We start from the raw sequence: 17,467 nt of genomic DNA, 5'->3' as shown, positions 1-17,467 counted from the left end.
GGCAGGCATTTCCCGGTCAGTCGGTTCTTCTGTCACTTTTTGGTTACATTTTTCTGCAGTCCGAAGTTTTAAGGTGAGGCAGGGTCAGCACCTCTAACATCCCTTCCAAGGGTCCGGAACCAGATGGTTACCACTTGGCAAGCTAGGACACACTCCAGCAGAGGTCACGTGCAGGCTTGTTAAGTCCCTGTGGTTCACACAGGAGGACAGTCAACTAGCCCCTGGAGTCACTTCGATAGCCCTGGGTTCAAGGATATGCCTTACCTTTTCTACAAGCAGCAAGGCAGTCCTTGGTATCAGCTGGTCAGTCCTCTGAGGTTCAAGGCAATCCTTCTGAAGACTTCCACAGGTACAGGAGTGTAGTAAAGGGATGTATGTCGTTACAACGCATGCTTTTTCCACGCATGCCTTTACAACACAGGTTTTACAACGCAAGTCGATACAACGACTAACGTTGGGTGGCGCTGGATAGTGAATAGTTTAATTTACTATTCCAACTCCAGTCCCCGTGGATAGTAGGGAAGGTTTTGATAGTAAATTAAACTATTCCCTATCCTACAGCGCCCTCCAGCGCAAGTCGTTGTAACGACTTGCGTTGTAATTCCTGCGTTGTAAAGGTACTGCGTGGAAAAAGTTTTGTTGTAAAGGATGTTTCGCGTAATAAAGATATTCAAAGGGCCAACTATTGATACATGTTGACATCATTTAAAGTGCGGAATTTCCTAAGCTACCCCACATCTGGTTTTATAAAGAAACACCCATGTTGCCAACAATTAGTCCCTTTTTTTGACTCACTGCCTGGGAGTAATACACAAAGACCTACAGCTAAGCTATCTCACCGTCATGTGACACAGGGCACTGATAGAAGACACCAAATTGTTGTGACAGAAATGAAATTAAATGAATGAAATAAAATTCTGTTTTATAAAGTGCACTTCTACCCTGAGGCCTCGTAGCGCTTAGGACGGGAGGGCAAGGACAGCGATCAGGCTGTGCAAATTAGTGGAAAAGAAGGGTTTCAAAAGTTTGAAAAACTTTTGTAGATCAGATTCGCTGCACATGGTGAGGGGCAAGGAGTTCCAGAAGGAGGCAGCATTCCTGGAGAAGGATCGACCTCCCCATCTATCTCTTTGCATTTTCTGTGAGACTGCAAGAAAAGATGTGCTAGAATGCAGATTTCTGGAAGGGTGGAAGGGTGTCACGAAAGAACTAATCATAGCCGGGCCAGCGTGCCACATCGCTTTGTGGGCTATACACATTGCCTCAATACGAATCCTGGTCTGGATAAGCAGCCAGTGGAGTTTTTTCAAAGCAGCTGACCCTGAGTGTCTCTGAGGCAGCTTCAAAAGTAAGCGTGCCGCACAGTTCTGGGTCACCAGTAGTTTTTGATGGTTGTCATCGGAGTACCCAGGTACAGGGCGATCCCGTATTCTAGACGGGACAAGATCAGAGCCTGCACCATAATCCTACAGGCCTGAAAAGGGAGGAGGAGCAGAATTTTTCTCAACAGCCTCATCAGGCTGAAACAGGTGGCGGAGAGCTCGATAGCTTGATGGTTGAAGCAGAGAGTGCTATCCAGCCATACTCCGAGACTCTTAATCTGATCTATAGGCTCTGGCATGGTGCCCATACATGTCGGCCAGTCTATAGCGGCTATGGGTGACGGAGACTTACCCAGGAACTTCAGTTCTGGCTTGTCCCCATTTAGTTTTTTTTTTTTTTTTTTCAAAAATCTTTATTGTACCTTTCAATTTACACAGCTATTGGCCTACAACCCGTCCGGGCTGGCCGCCATCACAGTAACATTTCCAGCATGCAGTAATATCCGATGCAAATCCAGTTGGTACTTTTCCTACAATACATTATCACCGCTTCGGAGAAAAGGCACTGCTATTCCATTATTCAGTCGTTCAGTGTGGTTTTTGTTTTTTTTCTTTTTTGCAAAAACAAGAACATAACAATAAAACTTAAGGAAGCACATTATGGTTGTTCATTGTTGGTTATTAGGTTCGATGGCTACGTAGGGAAGTTTCCCCCCCAGTAATCATTCCCCTTCGTAAACCTCCACCCAACCCCAAGACCTATTATCAGGTATGTGCGGGACCTTCCAGGTATCATTCCCACGGTGACCCCACCACTCTGACACCCAAGACAGGTCCGGAGTGTTCTGATGTAATCTAAAATCTGTGAGCCCTCCCCCTCATGGGCTCCAAGTGGTCCCCTAGCCCGCATCCTCATCGTCTTCAGACTCGTCCTGCTCATCCTCTGATAAGGGATCACAAATCTCCCCTCTGTATATGTTCCACTTGTACCAAATTTTGTTCTATTTCCCCGGGCATGCCCTGTTGGAGAATACTGCTCGCTCTGTCACCATGACCCTGTCCATGTTCAGACCCCATTGTGTCATCGTTGGTACATCGGCTGTGCCCCATTTATGTGCGATGTCTCGTTTGGCCACCATTAAGCCCACTGTGACCCAGGTTTGACCATGTCTAGAGACGTCAGTTGCCTCCCATATATTTAGGAGACACTGCCTCGGATCGGGCAGCAGCGAAATCTCCAACAATTGTGATATTGTCCGCATTATTTGTCGCCAAAACTCCTGGATACGGGGGCAGTCCCATATAGTGTGAAAAAATGTGCCCTCTTCCCCGCACCCACAAAGGCAGAAAGGGTGTTGTGTTCTGTGTATGCGATGTAGCATGGTTCTAGTATAGTAAACTCTATGCAGGACTTTTAGTTGCACTAGTCTCAGTCGTGCCGAGATACCCACTTCTTTAGGAGATGCTATCGCCTCATGCCACTCATATTCATCCATCTCCCCGGCGTCCCCCTCCCATCGCTCCTTCAGCCTAGCCAGTGGATCCGGTAGGTTGTTCAGTAGTTTACGGTATGTAAGGGAGGTCGCTCTCTCAACCATGTATTCAGTGAGAAGCCAGTCTTCAAGTGGGGATGCCTCCGGCAAGTCACTGTCAGGGGGAATGACCGCTCGTAGCGCGTGACGTATCTGAATGTATCTGTATAGTTCCCTCTCTCCCAGGTTATATAGCTCTCTCAATCTGTCAAAAGTAACTACCGCGCCCCTCTCCCAAAGATCCCCAACCGTGGAAATTCCTATAGTGTCCGAGTGAGAGAAGCCTCTGCTGTTTCGCATGTTTCCAAAGGCTTTTGAGTCCCACAGTGGCGTGAGCTTCGTTACTTTCGCCTTCCAGCCCAACGCCGCGGTTGCAGTATGCCACAGCGCCGCGGTTAGTCTGGTAGGTCCCCCCAATTTACGCTCTTTAGTCTGGTCATATAGTGGGGCCAGTAGACTGTTCGTGCCTAGTTGTGCCCTGTCTGCCTGAAATGCCGGCTCGGACTGTGGAGTATGTATCCGGTAGTTGATAGGCTTCAGCTGCGCAGCCCAATAGTACACTTTCAAGTTGGGGAGCGCAATTCCTCCGTCATACCATCCCCTGTGCAGTTTGGCTTGCGCGATACGTGGCGGGACATTGCCCCACAGTAGAGTAGACACCAGCGCCACCACTTTCTGAAATAATCTAGGATTCACTGGATACGGGGTATTTTCGAGTACATACAGAAATCGGGGCAAGGACATCATTTTATACAGAGCGGCTCTCCCTAGCAATGTGAGGGGCAGCCCCACCCAGAATTTAACATCCTGCTTTAGTCGCTCGATGTGGGGCCCCAAATTCTTGTCCATAAACTCCGCTGGATCCCTTGTGACGTGGATACCTAAATATTTGAATGAGGATCCTGCGATCCTCAGAGGGCAATCTACACTCAGCGCTGGAGTCGGACCCCTCAGGACATACATCTCCGATTTGGTCCAATTGATTGTGTAGCCAGAAATTTTCCCGTGGCTATCACAGAGTTTTAAAAGGGCCGGTACCCCCCGTTCCGGATCAGTTAGATATACCAGCATATCATCCGCATAAAGGGAGAGCCGGTACTCCCAGCCCTCCGCCCAGCTGATCCCCTTCAACAGTGGCGTGGTTCGTATCAGGGTAGCCAACGGTTCCAATGAAATTGCGAACAACAGTGGCGAAAGTGGACACCCCTGACGAGTGCCCCTCCCCAGAGGAAACGTGCGCGAGATATGGCCATTGGCCACCACTTGGGCAACCGGGTCAGTGTATAATAATCTCATCCACGCAATAATCTTGGGGCCAAACCCCACATGAGACAAAGCCTCAAACAGGTAATTCCACTCCACCAGGTCAAAGGCCATCCTGGCGTCAAGGGTCAGTATAACTGCCGGTGACGTGATCACTGCTGCCTGTGCCAGCACCCCATGTAGCCAGCGCAGATTTAGCGCCGTGTTCCTGTGTGGCATGAACCCGGACTGATCTGGGTGTATAAGATCGGGCAGATGAGGTACAAGTCCGGTCGCCAAGAGTTTGGCGAGGATCTTAACTTCTGCATTAAGCAGCGAGATAGGTCGGTAAGAGGAGCAGTCCTCCGGCGGTTTCCCTGGTTTGGGGATGGCTACTATAGTGGCCAGTCTTTGGTCTGGCGGAAGTATTCCCTTCTCTAGACATTCTTCGTACATAGCTAGAAGATGAGTGCTGAGTATTTCAGCCTTCGCCTGATACCATTCTATGGGTATGCCATTTGGGCCAAGTGCCTTGCCCGGGTTTAATGCGTTAATCGTCAGCTGTATCTCCTCTGCCGTGATGTAAGCCTCCAAGTCCGCAGTGGCCTCTGCAGAGAGCGTCCGGACCTCAATCCGTCCCAATGCCTCTCTGGCCATTTCAGTTGTTACATTCCGCTCAGGGGTGTACAGCCCCTCGAAGTGAGCCGCCAGCGCCTCGACTATGAGTGCAGGGCTCGCGTGGGTCTCCCCCTGACTATCCCTCACCTGCTGAATGCCCCTGGAACCACCCTCCCGCTTATCTAGCCAGGCCAGCATTCCCAATTTAGTTTTAGGTGGGAGAGCGCCATCCACTCGGCTACTGCTCCTAGGCAGCTGCCCAGGGTGCTAGATGCTCCCTCAGGTGGTTGAAGGCAACCACCAGTTGGGTATCATCTGCATAGGTGACAATTTCAATGCAGAAGGGGCGCACTATACCAGCCAAAGGCTCCATATCAATATTAAAAAGGGTGGGACTTAGGGAGGATCCCTGAGGGATACAGCAGCTAAAGGGTCAAGGTTTGGATTGAGTAGCGCCCTCCGAGACCGGAAAGAACCGGTCTTCTAGAAAGGATTGCAGCCAGGTGAAAGCCAGTCCTCTCACTCCAAGATGTTTTAGACAGGAGAGTCGTACGTCTTGAAAAGGGAAGTTTTGGCTTTGCAAAAGGTTTATTTTGTCTGATTATAATACCAGCTTATGACTTCCTTAAAGGCTGCAATCGCAATCTTTGAACACGTTTAAAAGGGCTACTTTAGGGCATGACACAAAGAATGTTGTGGGCCCAATCCTAGCATTTCATTTACAAGCCCTAAGTAAATTAATTGTACCAATAAGTTGTAAGCCAATTTCAACATGTTTAAAGGAGAGCATACATGTACTTTACCACTGGATTGCAGTGGTAACATACGGGGAAGCCTAAGACTAACAAAACCGGTTTCAACATCAGCAGCCCTATCCTTGCTATGGTCTGATCATTGAGCAGTTATGTTTAACATTAAACGTGCCCCACTCATTGCATTACACAATAAACCTCGACCAGTAAGGCTCCCAGGTAATTGGCATTAGATAACGGAGGTAGAGCCTGGCCCATCATATCTGAAACGCGACCCTACATAAACCTACCTACATAAAAATGAAGATAAAAAAATATGAGTAAAGCAAACAAATTGATTCATTTGATTCAAAACCTTAAGTGAGGCGGTGCTGCCTGGTGGAATCGGAAGAGGGTTCCCTTGTGAATACTTGTATCGTCACAGCGCGCAGAGACGAAGCGTGAAGCAGGCATTGCACGCCGTTATAATTACAATGGAAAAGAAAGGATTAAATAAAGGAAGACAAGGTGTGCATCTCGTTTCTGTGATCTCATTAGCAGTTCTTCTCAGATACCATTTCATTATCACATACTGGCCTAGCTCTGAAAATAGAAAAGCAGATGCGCTCACTAGGCAGTCGTCTTCTACAGACCCAGACATTACCCTGGAACGATCAATCATTGACCCCGCAGAGGTCCTGTGTGTCATACAACCCGATACGTTTCTCAAGAAAGTACTCAGGGGAGTTAACAATTTGTCATGGAGAACCTGGCTGAAGAGCCATACAGAATGGCAGATAAAGAATGGTTTCCCACTGAACAGAAACTGTCTTTTAGTACCTACAGAGAAACTGAGGAAACAAGTATTTTGTTGGTGTCAGGAATCACCTAGTACAGGACATGCGGTAGGAAAAACTGTGGATCGCATAAACAGACACTTCTGGTGGCTGTCTCTCCAGGTGGATATTAAAGACTGGATAAGAACATGTGAAATATGTGCAAAAATGAAGTCTTACCACCTACTCCTACAGGGTTTATAGCAGCCTCTCCCTACTCCACATAGGCCTTCGGAGAACGTCTCATTAGAATTTATTGTTAGTCTATCGACAGATAAAGAATGTACCGTGATTCTGGTAGTAGTCAAATATTTAACGAAGATGGAACACTTTGTGGCATGTAAGAAGGTCCCTTCAGTGGGCCAGTTAGCTCATTTACTAATGAGACATGTAGTTTACTTGCATGGGTTACCAAGTATCATTCTATCAGACAGAGATTCTCAGCTTGTAGTCCAGTTCTGGAGAGTGTGGTGTTCGTCTCTACATATAAATACAGCCTTGTCTACGAGTTTCCACCCACAAATGAATGGGCAGACAGAGCGTCTCAACCAGACGCTTAAGCAGTATTTGTGTTGCTATGATTATAGCAGCAAGGAGGAGTGGGTGGATTATCCTTGGCTAACTGAAGTTGCCTATAACAACGCCACACATAGTTACACGAACACCTCCCTGTTTTACTGTACCTATGAACACCATTCACAATTTCTTCCCATTATCCATCCAACGGAAAACTCCAAGTTACCAGAAGTCACAAAGAGGGTGGCCCATATTCAGAAAACCCTGGTGAAAACACAAGAGTACCTGAAGACCACAAAAAGCAAGTACAAGGTCGCTGCGGATAAACACAGACGACCTGGGCCGTTGTAACCAAAGGGGGACACAGTATGGTTAACTACTATGAATATACAATTTAAAAAGCACAGCGTGTTTAACCCCAGATACATTGGACCATACGCAATTAGTAAATGCTGAGGAGAGATCACTCTGACAGAAGAGGAGCATTCTTTGCCCGTGGCCTGCTGCCTTGCACTGCTGAAGAGTTTTGACTTCACTTCCAGAGACTGAGCCTGAAGGGAAAACTTTCCACTGGAATCTACTTGGTCCCTGACACTGATCCGCGCTCCACCGTGGTCAGCCTTAAAATGTACCCATATCTCAGTCAAGCACAACCAGATGACTGCATTTAGCACTTTATGCTTTTTGGCGCCATTTTGAACCTCAAAATTAAAAAATTAATAACTCCTGTTCTACTTATAAAATTGTTGCTGTTTTGGTCCCTTGTCCGCACATTAATTTTATTTATTAAAATGGACTCTTTTTAAATTCTGTTTAGGTTTTTTCTTGTGTTTGAGTATTGAATAAATACTTGAAACAGCCTTTACTCTGAAGTTTTTTATTTGGATTACATTTACCACCATTTTTTACTACGAAAAGACTGCTACAATGCAAGACTTAAGAACGCAAGAATTTATCACTCAATTGATCATCAAGTGGCAGTGTTTCACTTTGTGTGGAAGGTTTTTAAGGGTTAGACTTGATGTGGGCTAAGGTTCCTGTGTTTTAGGGCTCAGGGTACGTGTTTGTATCGTCCATATAGTGCTTGGCTTACTTTGGGTATGTTTTGGTGTGATTTTAGGTTAATCTGGCTGAAATATCCAAGAATTTCCTAATATTTTCTTGTCCTTTTTTGATTTTGCAAATTATGTGTAAAATACGGTCTCAGTTTACAGTCTCAGTGCACATCATATATGAAAAGATATAACATGCAGCAATGAAAAATAAAAAAAGTGTCAGCAGGAAAAAATGTAATTACACTTGCAGTTTAAATAAACTCCAGGAGCAGAAATGCCTTGACTCTTCCTTCTTCTGTCTCACTTCAATAGTCCTTTTTAACTTTTAATACAAATATGGAGACGTAGGGGCTTGAACTTATCTTTTTACAGAGACTGGGGCACTTTGAAGCAGCATGGACGATCGGAAAAGAGAATGCTACATACAGGTAAGTACGTTTATTTTACATTCTATAACAAGATACAGAAAGGGTGTGTGTGGTGAAAGTGTGCGTGGTAAGTCTGCTTTAGTGTACAAGAGTCGTAACGGTATGCGTGGTTGAATATGTGTGGTAAAGGCGTATGAGGTAAAACCACGCCTGGTAATGTCGTACAACCTAATTACTTTACACATTGCCTCTGAGTTAAGCCTGTCTGCTCTGTGCCATGGCTACCAGGGGTCTGGGCTCACGGTAATTTAGTGAGGTTTGGGGTTGTCTCTGGCTAAGGTTGTGGTTATATCATGAGGTGGTGAGGTTGAACCCACCCCCTCAACTCAAACCGCAGCTTAGTACAATCACCAATACCATCACGGTGCCCATGGTGATGGGTGGGGCAGATAAGGGACACCAGGGCTATGCAATGAAGGCTCTGCTGGACACGCCTATGCGTAGAGATGATGGGAGGCTACCTTGGGTTTGCATGCAAGCTGTGCTGAGTTATTCTAGGAGGGAGTCCCTATCTAAGGATCCCTCAATATTTTAGAGTTTTGACCCACTTGTAACAGTATATTTGCTGCCTCCCAAATCTTGGTCAATGAGTGAGGTTTGTGGGGTGACCTCTTTGCTTCTTAACATCTCCAATTTTGCTGGTGGTCACCAGCGACTGCCCAGGGTAGGGTTGGGGAGTGGAGGGAGCAGCCATGAAGAAATCTCATTGAATCACCAGAGAGGACCTGAAACTATCAGCTCCAGAGGGTCTCCCAGCGCAGATGAACACTACCTGAGAGTTTGAAAAATTGGGTTCAACTCCCAGAGGGTCATGGGCTGAGTGGAGCAAGGGTGTTGTCTGTTTATCAAGAGGAGAGGGACGAATTGGGGGGATTCATGGACGTGTCAGACACTAGCAGCAAATCCCTGCTACAGAGACATGTTTGATGAAACACAGGATGAAGGACCAGGCATGGGCGTGGGCCACCCTGTGACCCTGACCTCAACAATGGTTTGCACTTCAATCAAACACACAGAATCTGGATAATATGAAGATCTTGTTAACACTGAATTCCATTTCAAAAGTGTGTGCCCAACCACTGACACAATAATCTCACCATGGTTCGGACAGACTGGAAATTTCCTTTGATGATTAGACACCAGCTGTATCTGCGACTGATCCCAGTTGATGACCCGGATGTTGAATGTCGGGCGGTTCAAACCTCCGTATAGGGTGCTTAAGTCTGGAGACTGATAGCAAGTAGCCCCATTGTGGGATCCATATTTAACAAATATTTCACTAGGTAGTCCTTGCTGTTTCTTTGATACTCTCTCACCTGGTCCAAGGATATGTTCACCCTAAGGGAGAAAAGAAAAGATGAGTCTGACAACACTGAGGAACATCCTGCTGATAAAAAGGATTACTGAGACTAAAATATATAGAACTGGCAGGCATTAGATACATCTGACTTAGGAGCAAACTAATTTATTCCTTCCACTCACAACAAATATAGACAAGTCCAGTAGGTGCGGCTTAGAACTGAGAGTGCCCGAATACGTTTACCTATGCAGTCACTCATCTATCCCTCCATCAGGCAATCAATTAGCATCCATGCACTCACTCATCCCTGCAGTCACTCATCTATCCATCCATACAATCACTCACTCATTCATGCACTCACTCATCCCTGCACTCACTCATCCTTTCACTCATGCATCTATTCATCCATGAATTGACCCATGTTTGTGTTCAGTGTCCTGCAAGCTACTGAGCTATCCTAAGTGAAGAACTTTATACCCAGCTTTTGGGCTCTTTTTCTCCGACCATATTGATACTACCCACTACCACTGTATCCATCAAGGTGACCAAGCTTTGGGATACCAAGCAACAGCCTCCTAGAACCATCTTCCCTTTGGGGCACAGTGAGCCATCTGCTCTTCTGTAATACCATTAAACCCTGACTTCAGATACATTAGGGGCTCCATAGCCCCACCATTGGCTGCTCAGTCTTGATTCCATCTGAGCGGGTGTAGGTGAGACTTATAAAATGATGGAAAACATAACATGACACCTGAGGTTGAGAGGGATTGTGGCAGCAGCAGACTGGCAGTGATCCTTCACCCTTTGTATATACTCAGTGGAAAAGGGGAAACCCTTCCTACCTGATCTTCATGGAGTGGCTTTAAGCAGGCGGAGGGTCTGGGTGGCTGTAGCGGTTTCGTGGTCAAGGGGGCGGGTGTCCTATTCCCCTGGGTTACCCCGTTGTTTGTGTATACCATGTAATGAGAATGTTTCTGGTCGGAAGTAATACAACTACCAGCATGCTAAGGGGCTGACAAACGGAGGCACAAGGCGGATCTTACAAAAGCGCCTCCCTCTCACGAGGAATGTGCTTGTCAATCAACCCGGATGGTTTGGAAATAGCGGATGGTGATCCCCGCCGGAATTCAGCTGTAAGATAGAAGGCTACCGTGCCTGGAAACTGTTTTGAACTTTGTGTCCTGGAACCTTTGGAAGGCTCGCGTATTGCGATAAGTACAGATCCGATCGGAGTGCGGGCCCACCTCCGTTGTGTGTGTTCTGAGCCTTCATTTTGTTTCTATTTTAGATAGCGACCGCTGTGTCATACAAATGTGTCTCGCTTTTGTCTGGCATTACGAGTGAAATAAGGAGTTGTAAGAAGAACGCGTCTGCTGTTAAAAGACGCGCTCACTGCCTTTCCTTTTAGGTTCAGCTGAAGACGCGTTTGGAGAGTTGCATTTCTCCTAATACCTTTGTATTGAGTTTTTTTGAAGTCACAGGGGAATACTAATCCGAGATCACTGTTTGTTTTCGGTTCTTTGAGGAGAGGAGAAGTACTAACAAGGAAAGTGACTTATGTTGTGCAATGAACAACCAAAACTGTTTCTGATCACCTTGCGCTCCTGTTACTCTGTTTTCTGGCGGCATAAAAGAACTGTTCTCTGTGAAGGATGAAGTACATTTTCATAGACAGTCTTGTCTGCAGTGATGCCTAATGCCAACTTTCCCTGATTGGGTGGTGTGATACTCTAGTGAGTCATAGAGTAGGTTTCTGAAGCTTTACTGTCGTTCTCCGAAGGACTGATATAAACCTTCTGTTTTGTTCCTCCTTTATGCAGTGTGGACGCTCTAGCAATCCATTGGCCCATATTCAGAGGGACCCACAGAAAACCATCAACCGCCTGTTTATTATTTTATCCACTTCCCCTTTTCCCCCCTGGGCACGTATTCACGTAGAGAGTTGGTCATTTCACTGTTCGGATCGTGTTAAGGAGGGATTAGGGGGCTTATCGTCAGACATCGTTTCTTCTGGTCTGCTTGCGCTGCAGCCAATCCTGACAGATTGACAAGCCCAAGTATATACGCCAGCCTAGACGATGGACATCGAGGTCGTGTTGGTCTCTGAGGTGGAAAGCTTAGCGGCTTTGCAGCAAGAGGTACACACATCAAGAAAATTGAACCAGGTACTATTTAAAGAAGTAGGTACCTTGCGGAGAGAGGTAGCAGGGATATCACGGAAGGGCACTGATGGGAACCCCTATATCAAACCTGCTACATTGCCTCCTCCTGTTTCCACCACACACACTCCCTCTTTGGGAGCAAAAGGGGGTGGGTTTTTCGCTCCTCCTCCTGTAGACCTCCCTTCTCTATCTCCCCAGATAGATCCTATCCATACAGTACACGTACAAAATGTGGGATTCCCATTAGCCACACCTGAACGCTTTTATGGGGATCCCAGGAAGTTCGAAACTTTTTTGAACCAGTGTAGTTTACACTTCCTATGTAAGCCCGGGGTGTTTCAAGGTGATCTGGCAAAGACGGCAATTATGATGTCCTATATGGGTGGCAATGCCGCCAGTTGGACTATTCCTTTGCTGGAGAAAAACGACCCAGTGTTGCACAGTTTTCCTGATTTTTGTTTGGAGTTACGAAAACTTTTTGATAGGAAATCTCACATACTGACCCTTGACAAGGAACTATTAACTTTACGTCAAGGCACTCAAGATATTCTGTCATATATTACATCGTTTAATAGACTAGTGGTCGAAACCGACTGGCCTCCTGCAAAACGAATCTCTTTGTTCTACCAAGGATTAAGAGGGGAGCTTAAGGATGTCCTGGCACAAGTAGTACAGCTTCTTGACACCTGTGAAGAACTCATAGATCTAACGGTTCAGTTGGATCACAGACTTCTTGAGTGTAAAGGGGACAAGACCAAGGGAGATAGTCGTCCTTTCTATCCTCGCTTCAAAAGTCCAACTGAAGAACGCTCTAAAGCATCAGAAGGAACAGAACCCATGCAGATAGGCGGCATTTTTGTGGTCCCCTTTCACAGGAGGAGAAGGAGAAAAGACGCCGATTGAAACAATGTCTATACTGTGGTAAAGGAGGACATTTCATCAAAGAATGCCGAGCAAGGAATGCGTTACCCGGAAGATCCTTTGTGCCTCGTGTTCAAGCACTCGTACAGTCCGATAAACCGATGGAAAACTAGAGAACCCAAATCAGGAAGAGGTCTCTGCCTTGGGTTACCAACTTCCAATGATCTCAGCCTCACTTGCCAATACGTTACATCCGGCTGTAGCACACATGAGCCTTAAGGTTGTTTTATGGGTCACTGCTCAAAACGCCTTGGACATTGATGCTTTGCTAGATTCTGGTGCCACTGGGAATTATATCGACCAAGAGTACGCCATGAAAATCGGAATCGCCTGTGAAAAGAAGGAAAAGCCTGAGCTGGTGAAGGCAGTTGATGGAACCATTTTATCTTCTGGTCCTGTGGCTTACCACACATGTTCTATGTTAATGCAGACCAGCCAAAACCATCAGGAATATATTCGATTTAATATCATTGACGCTCCTCAATTCCGTCTTATTCTGGGCATGCCATGGTTGACTCTTCATCAATCCCAAAGTCAGTTTGGCAGCACGTACCATTACCCTGTCATCTGATTATTGTAAGGAGCACTGCATTCAGGACACCCCGGTTGCAAACACCTCTGACACAACGCCTTCAGGGTGTTTGGCGACAGCATGCTCCCAGGAAAGATATTGTTGTGCTACTGTCCTTCCTGAAGAATATAACGAATACCTTCCTGTGTTCAGGTATACGACTGCCGAACAGAACTGATGCCCGGCGCAGAAATCCCGTGCAGTCGAGTCTATGCCATGACTGAGAAAGAAACACGATATTTAAAAACAAATATTGAAGAGAATCTTGCATCTGGCTTTATCAGACACTCAACATCTCCAGCCTCATCCCTTATGTTTTTCATTCCGAAGAAGGATTGTGCTGAATTAAGACTGTCATATGGTTACTGCATTTCTATATATTGTGTTAAGTTAGCATGAGTTTATTAAATGTTTAAACACCATATTTTTCTTCGGCTTTAGTATGCACACGACACCTAATTGTTATTGTAGCTTTCAACCTAGACGAAAGATGTGATTTATTTGAGAATAATATGTTATTGCTCTGATATCAGTCGTGCTTGGTACACTTGGTACAAATGTCTGCACACTGAGAACTGCACCCTCTAAGAATAACCTAACACAAGGTTGCTGAAGGCCTGATCCTCGCACCACATTAGACATAACACAAATAATGTTGCTGCCAACATTGGGCTCTACTCGGGTTTAAGATAGAGTTACAGGGAATGAATCAACACACTTGATGCTTCGCATGCAGAGAGCTGGTAGCTGTTGATGTGATCCACTCCTACTGAAATTTAGAGGTATGGGCCCGCCCTGCTAGAACCCAAATGAGACCTTCTTAGATATAATATAATATGCTAAATAGGGTGCGCGAAATATAGGTGATACAGAATTCTATAGATTTTTGCATCATAACATGCTATCACCTTTTGCTTACTATGGATTAGTGACTATGCTGCTAACTCTGATTTTTATAATATGTATGTTGATATTATACAAGATACTGCGTTTGAGAACTTTGCATTGAAACATTTCAAACTTGCACGTGTGTTCTTTGCCTCCCAGTTTCGGTTTGTAATGATTATATAACGAAAGAGTGTTCATGTGTTCCACGATACCTGAGGTACCCTAAGTTCATGTTCTGGATTGTCTAAGTCATTGGGAAGTTATTACTCCCTATGAGACACTGTAGCTAGCTTGGTAAGGGGATTTCTGAAACTAAGGTGAGTTTTGGGTCACCCTTACTCACCCAGGTTCTAGATCTCTGTGCACAGTTCTGTGGGAGAACGGAAACCCTGCTACATGGCACCCATACTTTGTTAGCCTTATATCATGACACTCGAGTAGTATATCATTCAAACCCTGACACCTTCATTCCCGTTTCCGGAAAACGGCAGTGTCGGAAAAAATCTACCTATTTTTGAAATAGGTCTTTTTCAAGCTTGAATCTATCTAAAAACGGTTCCGTTGAATTACTACCCAGTTGTGCTACAAAGTAATCTTTGTTTTTTCACTTTCCTGTGCTAACATGGCACAAGCCGTGGACATCCCGCCGAATAGTCGCATTGCGGTGCGTGACCATTTGCGGGCTTATAATGTCACTGTTGAAGGCTTGGCTGTTGTTCTAGTGGTAAGTGCGGAACATGCTTACCCATACAAACTATTTTATTCGTGGGTGAAATTTCCGGCGGTGAACGCTAATTCTGGCGTTTTCCATTCCTACACTGCTACGGCTGTACCGGCTGCGTATGCTCCGTACAGAGCACTGGAGGTTCCTATTGACGCTTGGCAGCATGGAGTTTGGTTTGGTGGCGCCCTACCACACGCTTTAACCGCTCCGAGGTTAGGTCCTATGTCCATTCCGGGCACTCCTTGGCCCGCTTTGGCTGGATTCACTCCTCACCCTAATCGAGCCACTTGTGGCATAGCTGATCTGCGGCAACTTCATGAAGTCGCAGTGGCAGTGATTAGAGCTCTTGTTCATTACACTAGCCGTAATGTTCAAGACGTAGCCCCTAGGGGTGCACAGCTCCGTGCAGAACAGGCTGGTTTGAAAATCAATCCTGTCATGGTGAATTCCGTGATGGGCAAAAAGCCCCAGGACAAGGATGATTTTCCGTTCTGGCTTGCAGAGAAATTCGGCCAGCTTAAAGCTGTGTTTCCTAATACGAATCCCGGTGATAAGCACCGGATTCTTACACTAAGTTTACCAAAAGATTTGGCACCTGAGCTTGTTGACTGTGAGACCTGGGGTAAGACTTTTGCAGTGGTCTATTCGAGGTGCTACGGCACCCCGTCTGTGACCAATCTGGGTGCGATCCTTAAACGTGTTCAGGACGAACACGGACTGGAGTCGGCGGTCGAATTGGGTATGCGCCTGTGTGGCTCCTTTGATGTAGTTTGCGATCTGATCCTTGCAAATGTCAAGGGAGATGCAGTGAACTTTCAGGTTGCTAACGCTTTGGCGTTGATTCCCGAGGCTGAAAGACCCCGTCAGTTGGCTAGGATCATTGTGGCTGCTTATAAAACGGTTGGCCGCAATGCGAAGGAGCTTAAGGCTTTTCCTGATAAAGAGAAAAAGCAGCCCCAGGGTCAGTCTTCGGAAACTAGTGGTCAACCTAAGTCCAAGAAACAGAATTGGCCTAAAAAGCAGAATCAGGGTAAGCAACAACAACAACAAACACAGGTTTCTGCTCCTGCATCTCCGTTGCCTGCGCAGTCGGATCGTGTTTATGATTTGCGCGACCGCACGATGATTAAATCGCCTGAGAGGTTTCAGGCTTCTGACCAACGCTCTCCTCGTTCCTTTCAGGACTCATCGGCTCCGTCAACCGGTGGTGGAGGGGGCGGCAGGGGCCGGGGTGGCCAGCAAGGACGTGGTCAGCCCCGCCCGTGTAACGGTGGAGAGCAGCAGGAAGGCGCTACGCCCAAGAGACATCAGTTTGCAACGAAGAAAGTCGCCGCCCTGACAGCGCATCGTTATGCCCCAGATAGTGAGAACGCGGCTTCGGAATCTGACGTGGGCTCTGACCTTGCTAGACAGCGCGGCAGAGATTACCATAGTGAGAGAGGCCCTCCGTCCACTGTTGAAGGTGACAGCGACTGACACTTATGTTGTAATTAAAACTGCTGATACGCATGTTGCTCCCCCTGAACGTCTTTTCGAAATTGTCCTGTTAATAGAAGGTGACATGCAGCGAACTGTAAAAGGGGTATTTTGGGAAAATCTCTCGTCTACGTATGACATTTTGCTTTCGGAGGCTGACTGGCCCCCACCTTTTGTTCTCGCAGCTCCGTGAGGGGAGGAGGTGATCCTCCCCAGTTTCGCGCACACTGTATTGAGAGTGGAAGCGCTGCATTTTGCAGAAGTGTGGGCTCTGGCGCTTGCGCCGGCTGTGTACCGCAATCAGTGTGGCTGGGATAAATTGTCTCCAAGCCATGAGATTCTGTTATGGTCTCAGCCGCAGCCTCAACCTCAATATCCCATACGACGTGAAGCCAAAGCTTCAGTCGCGGCAATCCTTGAACAATTGGAATATCAAGGTGTAATTGAAACGTGTGTGTCACCGATGAATAACCCCCTTTTTACTGTAAACAATCCGGATGGCTCATATCGTTTGGTTTTGGATTATAGGCATTTAAACTCGCATTGCCGTAACTGCGCAGTACAGAATACTCATGGCTCTGCTTTAGTGAATAGTCTTGAGCGTAAACGGTTCAAGACCACGCTCGACATTTCCAATGGTTTTTATGCACATAGATTAGATGGTCTAAGTTCCCAATGGACCAGTTTCACATGCGGCGGTGTGCAAAAAATGTTTCGGCGACTCCCAATGGGCTATAAGAATAGTCCTGGAGTGTTCTCCGCCCGCATTGTCTGTCTTTTGGAGGGCATCGACCCAGTTGCTTGTTCATATGTGGATGACATTTATCTAACAGACGACGATCTTTGGGAGCATCTGTGTCGAGTGAATAGCATAATTTGTAACTTTGCTGACATAGGTTACAAATTTAACTTTGCAAAGTCGCACATTGCAGAGTACACAGTGTTGTTTCTCGGTTACGAGCTTAACAACGAGGGAAAAGGTTTTGCGCCTCACTTCCTGGAGAAATGCGCACAGTTGCGCTCTCCGACAACACTGAAAAAATTACAATCTTTGCTGGGTTTTTTGAATTTCGGGAGAACTTACATTCCGGAATATGCCCAGCGTATCAAGCCTTTGTATGCTTTGATACAACCATCTTTCTCCA

At 46.4% G+C, this 17,467-nt stretch overlaps 1 protein-coding gene across 1 annotated transcript in view; it reads right to left on the bottom strand.

The window, feature by feature from the left end:
* Positions 1-17,467, bottom strand: part of LOC147725828 (uncharacterized) — a 492,715-nt gene that overhangs the window by 308,367 nt on the left and 166,881 nt on the right. The window contains exon 4 of the mRNA XM_086960004.1: positions 9,378-9,618. Coding sequence (XP_086816130.1) covers positions 9,378-9,618 — 241 coding nt within the window. The remainder of the gene's footprint in view (positions 1-9,377; positions 9,619-17,467) is intronic.

This window comes from Lissotriton vulgaris, chromosome 3_1, assembly GCF_964263255.1.
Source record: "Lissotriton vulgaris chromosome 3_1, aLisVul1.2, whole genome shotgun sequence".
NCBI lineage: Eukaryota > Metazoa > Chordata > Amphibia > Caudata > Salamandridae > Lissotriton > Lissotriton vulgaris.
This window is presented reverse-complemented; position numbering and strand designations above follow the sequence as displayed.